At 44.0% G+C, this 8,776-nt stretch overlaps 1 protein-coding gene across 1 annotated transcript; it reads left to right on the top strand.

The window, feature by feature from the left end:
- Positions 1–1,471: 1,471 nt before the first annotated feature.
- TMEM238 (transmembrane protein 238) lies at positions 1,472–1,876 on the top strand. Its single transcript, XM_026076692.1, has one exon. It carries the CDS (start codon positions 1,472–1,474, stop codon positions 1,874–1,876), a length of 405 nt encoding a protein of 134 aa, XP_025932477.1.
- Positions 1,877–8,776: the final 6,900 nt, after the last annotated feature.

Here is an 8,776-nt window from a genome sequence, read left to right as displayed (position 1 = left end):
AGGCGGGCAGGGCCAGGAACCAGCTCCTACCTCCTCGGGAGAGGCCGGGGCAGCGGGTGACTCCCGCTGTTCCCCGCGCCCGGCGGCGACCCCGGCGGTGGCGGCTCCGCCAGGGCGGCCGCCTCACGCCAGCACCAGGCGGACCGCGCCGCGGGGCACGCCGGGAGCTGTAGTCGCGCCGCCGCGGGGCACGCCGGGAGCTGTAGTTTCCTCCGCAGCAGGCCGGGCCAGCGGCCTGCGCCCCGCGGGGGGAGCCGCTCCCCGAGGCTGCAGACGGGCGCTGAGGAGCGTATTTTCCCCTTTGAAACTACAGGTGAAATTTGAGGCGGGGCAGAGCATAATCACGCAAATAACCCCGGTTGGAAGCTCTTCCGCTGATACCCAGCGTTTTCAAAAATGCCTTAGAGCCTTTCAGGCGCTGCAGCCTTGTTTCTGCGCTGCGGCTGGCAGCGGGTTTCCTTTAGGCGAGGTCTCAGAGGTGCCTCAGGGATGTGGCTCAAGCCCGAATTTTCCTAGGGAGAAAGCTGCCGCTGTCAGTGCCACCGGCTGCAGCACACACCGTGCTCGGCTGGGCTCTGCGGTGGCCCACGAGGAGGGAAGCACTTGCTGAGAGGCCACCACTGCTCCAAGGGGCGCTTCAGTCGTCCTTTGAGACCTCCCAGCTGCAAACCCGTGGCTGGATATTCCCCCGGGACCCCTAGCAGACAGGGGTCAGGGAGGACGTGAACAGCAGCAGCCTAAAGCAGAACCAAAGTCAAAAGTAAGATATAAACCATCAGGCTTGGCAACCTGAGCCACATCCAGCCACCCCACCTGCATGTCCGTCCCTAGCCATCATCTGCCTCACCCCCTCTGAGAAGGCATAGAAAATAAATTGCTTCCTCTGAGAGGCCAGAGAAAATAAGAAGAAAGTTCTTATCTTGCTCCTTGGTTCGGTGCAGAAAGAGTTTCCCTCCCTACTGGCCAAAGGTAAACATCTCTCTGTGCAGCGCCAAGTGCTGGCAATGGGCGTTTTGCATTCCCTGGCCGATTATGCACGCCAAATTCTGCTGTTGCCGCCCTTGGAAGGTCAAAGGATTTGGGAAGGGGATTACAAACCAGCAAAACACAACCACCTTTACTCGCCCTAACTTCAAAGGTGGAGTTCAGACATCAAAGTGATGCACGCGAAGCAGACAGCTATGCGGACTGGTAGGACGTGGCCTACAAAGGACGAGGGAAGCTTGCCCAGCTGCGACCGGCCCTCCTCCTCCCCCCCCTCCTCCTGCGCGTTCGTTCTGGGCCAGGGAGTCGTTCGGTGAAGGAGGAACGTCGCGGAGCGTCGCGGGGCCGCGGCGTTTCCCCCCGCACGCCGGCCCGTCGCTCTCCGCGCCCGCACCCCTGTCCCCGCGGACGCAGGGCCCCGTCCGCCCGAGCGGCGCCCCCGCGGCGGAGGCTGCCGGGCCGGTGGCGCCGCCGCTGCCCCGCGGCGATGGCGGCCCCCGGCGGGCTGGGCCGCTGCGTGGCCGCCTTCTGGCTGGCGCTGGCCTTCGACGCGCTGGGGCTGGCGGTGCTGCTGGCGGGGGTGTTCGCCGACGTCTTCTTCTCCGACCTGCTCATCTACGGGGGCGGCATCGGCATCTTCCTCAGCCTCGTCTGGTGGGTGTTCTGGTACGCGGGCAACCTGGAGGTGCCGCTGGAGGAGCTGCGCGACGACGTGGGGCTGGTGCCGCCCAAGGGCAGCCTGCTGCGCGGGCTGGTGCAGGGGCTCAGCCTCCGCCTCTCCTCCGCCTTCGCCGGGCCGCGCTCCCGCGCCCCCCCCGCCGCTGCTGCTGCCGCCGCCGCCGACGTGGAGCTGCAGCCGGCCGCGGCCTCCGCCCGCCCCGCCGCCAGGTGAGGCCGGGCCGCGGGGCCGGGGAAGGACCTCAAGCCGGGGGGGGGGGACGGAACGACAGTAGTGAGGAAACGGGGAGAAACCCTGGGTTTTGCCTAGAACCTGACAGAAAAACCTCTCTCTTACCTGCAGCTAGTGATGGTTCTGTGTATTAAACCATTTGCTCACAGTGGACATGTCAAAAAAAAGAAAAAAGCACCACAGAATTTTTCTTGTCTGGCAACATCAGAAACGAGCCAGGGAAAGTGCCCCGAATTTTGTTAGGCGGTTAAGGAGCTTCCCGAAGGACCAGGCCTGGAAGCCGGAGCACCGGAAAGGCCGGCGCGTGGGGAGGCTGGCGCGGGGCAGCTCGCCGAGGGGCCTGCGAGCCCTCTCCTTCGGCCGCAGGAGCAGGCCTCGTGCCCTCCCGCCCTCTTCCTTGCGGCGACCCGGCGCCTCTGTTAGAGGCAAGCGTGAGACAGCGACAGAAGTGGCGACCGCTCGGGACGCGCGCTCTCGTGGAGGAAGCTGCCCCTCCAGCGATGTGCGATGCTTACTTCTTGGAGAGCAGACAAACGGTGAAACGGTGGCTTGTTTTTGCGTAGGAATGGTTAGAGCTAATTGTTTAAAACTCAAAAATGCAAGCGATGGTTAAACTGGTTCTTGTCGTGAACATCAGTCCTCTGAGAAAGGCGTGCTGCTACCCAGTGAGCAAAGCAGGAGCTTGAGTCCAACTTTAAAACATTGCTGAAGATCAAAGTCTTTCAAAAATATGCCTGTGTTCGTTAATATATTTATTTAGGGAGATGAGCATGCTTAATGCCTTGAAAAAAACCCCAAGCTTGCCATTCATTATATAAAATGCTCTGAAGGAACTATAAAACCTATTTTGCTCCAACTGTCTGAACTAGTCTAGGACACTGAACATCTTACAGTTCTGGTTCACTGTGTACAAGGTCAGCCTTTTCTGCTATTCCTTGAAACTAAATCTTGAAGCAGTTGTTGGCTCACAGGAAAGTTCTCATGAAAATCATCATAGGTGGGTTGTTTTTTTTTTTGGTGAAAGTCACAGAACTTTTTTGAGGAAATTCTAACAGTAAAGAGATACTAAACAGGTAACTATTGCTTAATGGAAAATCTGTTGGAGGAGGAAAAGGAGCAACAGCAATATAGCTTTAAAAGATTAGTTACTAGTATTTAGTTTATTATTAACTCTAACAGCAATTAGAAAACTGGCCATTGATAATGAGCCATTCTCCTCCCAGACATTGTCTTTGCTGAAATGAGTTTAGAATTTGACAGATTAAGATCCATATTTTCAGGACAGAAAAGGCATTTGTAAATGACTATGCCTAACTACCTTCATCTTAAGGTTAGGACAATTAGAGGAAACAAATAGATAAGGTGTTATTTTCAATACAAATATTCAATGTGTATTTTGCTGTAACAAGCTCCTCGTAGTAAAAGTTATAATTTTTTAATATTTCAAATCTTACACATTACTGATTTCATTTAGAAATAATCTATAGTCTATTTCCTATAGAAGCAGATACATGAATTGCTTTGTAACAAGTTCTCCCAAGTAAACAGCATCTTCTACAATGAAGCGGCTTTGGTATAATTGCATTAGCAATTGTAATTCAGAACAAACAAAAACAGAGTGTATGAGAGTCATGTTACAACATGCAACATGAACTTTTTTTTTTAACCTTCAAGGTAAAATAAAGGGTAACAGTTGTATTTCCAAAGCTAATTCAGGGTTCTGAAAGAACCCTTTGAAATAAGTTCATTGGAAGTACTTGGTATCTTTTCATAAATAAGTGTTTGAATTGGATCATCCTTTACTGATAGACCAAATGTTCTCCCCATCTGGAGAAATTTATGAACTCAACCAGCTGGGCTAAAAATGTTAGGACTGATGCTATACGGAGGAAATCCTTAAATTATAAGAAACTACAACAGCACATATAAAGTGCAAACGTTGGGAACATGAACTCTTGCCTTGATAAGAATGCTGTTTTTCACAGAAATTACTTCTGTATTTTTTTTGTCACTTAGCCAATTTGGTGGTTCTTGTCATTCCATTATTAACTTAAAAAATTGGTAATACTGCATGCTGTTCTGATTTCCTATCTTTAAAAAATATATACTATAAGTATGATACAAGAAGGGTGAGAAGAATTCTCAAGATATGGAATGAATTATATTAAAGGAATAACAGATTAGGATTCTTGAGCCTGAAAAGAGATGAAGAATATAAAGTATGCCAGAGGTCTTAACAATCATAAGTGGTATGGAAAAGGTGAGTAGGGAATGATCGTTTACTGCCTTTTCCAAGACAAAGCATGCACCAAAGGAAGAGTCAAAACAACAGAGATAATATTCACATGCTATGCAACTAATGTGAGGGATTATTTGATGTGAGATAATGTGACAGATAAAATTTACAGGGATTCAAAAAGCAAGAGAAAAAAACAGAAGAAACACAAAGATGGTATCTTTGGCTCAGGAAGATCCAGGGCAGTAGGTGGAAGTGAAGATAATATCCTGAGCAGATACTACTAGCTTGTCATGTCCTTATGCCCTTCTCTAGACATTCACTCTTGATCGCTGTTGGAGACAAGCTCCTGACTTGATGGGTCTTTTATTTGGCCCCAGCTGGCTGTTAAACTTGTGGAAAAGTACTTTTCAGACCGACTTCAAATAATAGTTGAGAGTTTTATATGATTATTTGTTCTAAGACTATTTTTAAGTAACTTTTTTTTAATGTGTTATATTCAGGATCTGCTGAAGACACAACTATTGAAGTTACTGCCTCTAAAAGTGGGGGAAGTGTTGCGAAGTGTGGAAAGAGAATAGCCCACTTAATGCAATAGGATTCTTTCATTATGGAATAATCTCTGCGACCATCATGGACTCTGTGTAAAATGGACACATAGAGACATGTATCTCTGCCAAATGTACCTATTTCAGTGTTGGACTGGATAGCTTTTATTGTATTTTTCAACATTTCAAAACAAGCTAAATCTTTTTAAGAAGTGAGAACTAACAAAGAAACCTGATTCACAGAAAAATCACTGCAACATTTAATATAGAAATACCTCGTCTATATATTTATATATATATTATATAAAAATATATATAGACACCCCCCCCCCCCAGGAATGTTTGGATGAAAAGCTCTTGCACAATGAAAAGCTCTTGCACTGTCTTACCAAGATCTGGAATTTAAATTTACTGTGAACTTTTATGATGCCAGTGCAATACTTTTATTTGTAAGGGTGCTTTTAAAATATCTATGTAAAACTATTGAAGCAAAGTTACAAATGTAGCATAAATTGTTTATAGTGTAAATACACAATTTATTGTGACTCTTGTAATGTTTCATCATTATCTTGGAATAACTTGGAATTTGAAATTTTGTAAGTAACTAGTAAAAATAGTGATGTTGACATACCGATTACTTTTTTCTTCATAGCAGGAAATGATGTAATATGATGACTCTGAGAGGAGGCTTTTTAATAAAGTGGTGTTACAGGAATTATTTTTCTAATGCTGAAACATTTAGAAAACTGTAGATTAAAAAACACTTTGCTTTACAAAATCCTAGCAAATCTACATTCAGATGTAATTGCAATTAGAACTAGCACATGGGAAAAGATTTCTTTTAAAGCTAAAGACGCAAGAAATGAAACAGGAAATTCCACTTGAACATAAGTAAACACTTCTTTACTGTGCGGGTGGCTGAACACTGGAACAGGTTGCTCAGAGAGGCTCTCTAGTCTCCATCCTTGGAAATATTCAAACCCAGCTGGATGTGGTCCTGAGCAAACTGCTCTTGGTGACTCTGCTTGACCACAGGTTGGACCTGATGATCTCTGGAGGGCCCTTCCAGCTGCAACTATTTGTGATAATCATGCCTAAAAATTCTTTGTAGGAGAATTTCCTAATGAGTTTCTCTGTTTCTGAACTAACACTAAAAGTTTGAACCTACTGCTAGCAAATATGGGTAGGTCTTCCACTTTTAACAGACAATTGTTTTTATGCCACACCTAACTGAATACTAGAGGTGGATTTAAGGAAGACATTTAGTAGGAATACAGTGGCTCTACTTCCTTGTGAACTCTTGAAATGTCTTTCAACTTACTGTTCTAAATGATTTGTAACTTCCTCCTTTATCTTTCTATGCATATTTGATTTTTAAATGTTTTCTGAATGCTTTCAATCTTTCAACAAGTTTAGATAGACACTAGACTTGAAGGTTTGTAAAATTTTAAATTCTTCTTTACTGAATGTAGCTTTTAGGAGGTATCTAAAGTTGTTTCCTTTCTCTTTTAGAGGAGCTGCCATGTGACACCAATATGTTGTTACAATGTGCTGTTTAAATAATCTCCTTCCCTAAAAACCTGTAGATCATTGTTTCAGTGTTGTTCACAAGAAAAATGTTCATTTACTTGTTCTGAACAGAGATAACTGCTTGTACTGATTCCCTATAGTTTTGATCTATGAACTGAATTACGAGATGTAATACTTAGCAAGTGGAATGATTATTAGCAGCTATAAACTAACCTAGAACTTGTGTGTAGCTATTCTCCTACTTACTCTAGCGATTAATCTTGAATCCAACATTGGATACCCAGTGGTAGTTGCATAGGATGGTAGATAGAGTATTGCCTGCTGTTGCAACCCCACTCAGAAACTGCGAGGGATTTCAATGTTTGCATTTATGAGTAGTCTATGTGTGTTCTAACAGTTAAATATAGGAGCTGACACTTCAGAAAAGAAAGACCTAAGATAATCATAAAAAAATGCTAGAATGTTACTAGTATGATATGTCTAAACAGTGATAAGATAAAATTACTTGCATGGGAGCAATGATAAATAAGCTATCATGCTTTTTTTGAAAATGTAAAATAGTTTCATGTAGTCTATTTTTTATGTTCTAAATAAGGAAGACTCTAATACAAAATAGAAACCAGCAAGTCAAACAATTATTAACAGTTAAACATTAACATGCATTTAACACTATTTTAGTCTTCCAGCATCCTTATCAGTTGTAGCTCAACGCAGAACAAAGTCCATTCAAAGAACTTATATCTTGTTTATTGGAGGAAAAAAATTACTTGTTCATTGTTAGGATTGCTTGTATTCTGTGAACTTTGAGTTTTGCATATAAAGTGAGAGGTCTTTTTAGACTTAATGGACTGTCCTTCTTGCTCTGTGTTTAAAAACAGCCAAAATCCCAAAGAACCAAACTCTGGGCACAGAAGTTTGGTTGTACAGGAGTGTTTTTTTTTTTTTTTTTTTTTAATACCTGGTTAAGCCTTAAAACTTAGCTCAAAATGGTATTCTATATTCCACTTTGTTACATGATGACTAAAGGAGAAAAGCCAAACCCTGAACTTACAGCCATAAAGGAGGATTGAATGTTTGTTAGAATCTGGTATGTGGGCTACATCTGAAGAGACTTTTAAAGCAATATATACTGTTTAAATAAACAGAAACATCTTATGAAGGGACAAATTAGTAAAAATTAATTTATTAGTAAATTATACAAAAATCTCCCATTTGATTTTTGTTTGGTTTATTGGGGGGGGGGAGGTGGGCAGTTGGTGGGAGGGAGATATTTATTACAGTAGCAGCTCATGTAGAAAGCAGTAAGAAAATGTGTAGCTGGATAAAACAAAGGTCCCATAATCTCATGTGTTGCTGTAACTGTTTTACATGAATTGGAGAAGGAAGCATTACTTATTCAGCTGGATTAAAAAAGTTTTGAGCAAGTAGAACATTACTGAAGAACTAGATAAAAAATGCACGTTTCCTATTCATATTTATCCAGGGTGTTTTGAAAGCTATTGGAGGCTTTAATGTATTTAATGTTTAATTCATTTGAATTACATGATCTCCAAGCTGCTATGACCATTAATAGTATCAGCTGGAGTCTATCAAAAACATGGCCTTTGAAATAAAAGCAGCTAATGATTTTCTCAACAGCAATTTTTATATATACAGTACATATTGTTCCGAGAGGAAAAGTGGTTGCTAGCGTAGAGATAGAAAAGTCCATAATGTATTTTATTTTATATCACTCTTCAAATGCTCTGCTACCAGTGTTGTGCTTTAATATAGACCTAGCTTATGTGAAGAGGATGAAAAAGCCCAGAAAGCTCGATAAAATTCTCTACCTGTCCCTTTGTTCTAACACTAAATGCTTCCAAGGTCAAATTCTGCTTTAACTGAATTTTCAGCAATCTTTAACCTTAAGTAAATGGGATCATTTGACAGGTTTTGTTTTATTTATTTATTTTTTCCTTCTAGGTTGAAGTAGTACAGCTACTACTGTTTAAATAACTTGGAAAAATCAGAATTTACTAGTGGGCTGTTGCAATCTTGGTATCTTGATGTGCTTTGGGATCTGGGGATTTGCAGTGGATCTGGCCGGTTCTCAGTGTAGCAGCTCGCAGGTCATCTCCTATTTCACGTCTTCAGGCGTACATGTAAACGGGAAGTCACTCGACCCCAAGTCAGGGAATTTCGTGTGTGTGTTTTAATCAGCTGGAGTTCTGAGTGACTGATGGTGACGTTGATATCAAACCCGGACTTCTCTCTCCCCAGGCGATTTTAAAGTCTATCTCTGAACTTGTGTGCTTACTCGCGCTGCTCTTTGATACCCTCCAGCTGTGAGCACTAAGGATCGACGCCGGTATTGAACTAGTGCTGTACTTGCCCGCAGTATGGCAGAGGGAACCGGGGAAGCGCCTGCAGCCTTACGCCCGGGGCAGCGTTTCGTGTCGCCCCTCGCCCGCTCAGTCCGCCCGCAGCAGCGATGCCCCGGCTAGAGCAGCAGCGGTCCTTCCAGCCGTGCCTCTCTATGGTGCTGGGGGCGGAGCATCCGCCGTTTCCGAGTAGGCGAGAGCCCTTTCC

Source organism: Apteryx rowi, unplaced genomic scaffold (assembly GCF_003343035.1).
Source record: "Apteryx rowi isolate R43461 unplaced genomic scaffold, aptRow1 scaffold_436, whole genome shotgun sequence".
Taxonomy (NCBI): Eukaryota; Metazoa; Chordata; class Aves; order Apterygiformes; family Apterygidae; genus Apteryx; species Apteryx rowi.
The sequence above is the reverse complement of the archived record's forward strand: the minus strand, read 5'-3'. Positions and strand labels throughout refer to the sequence as shown.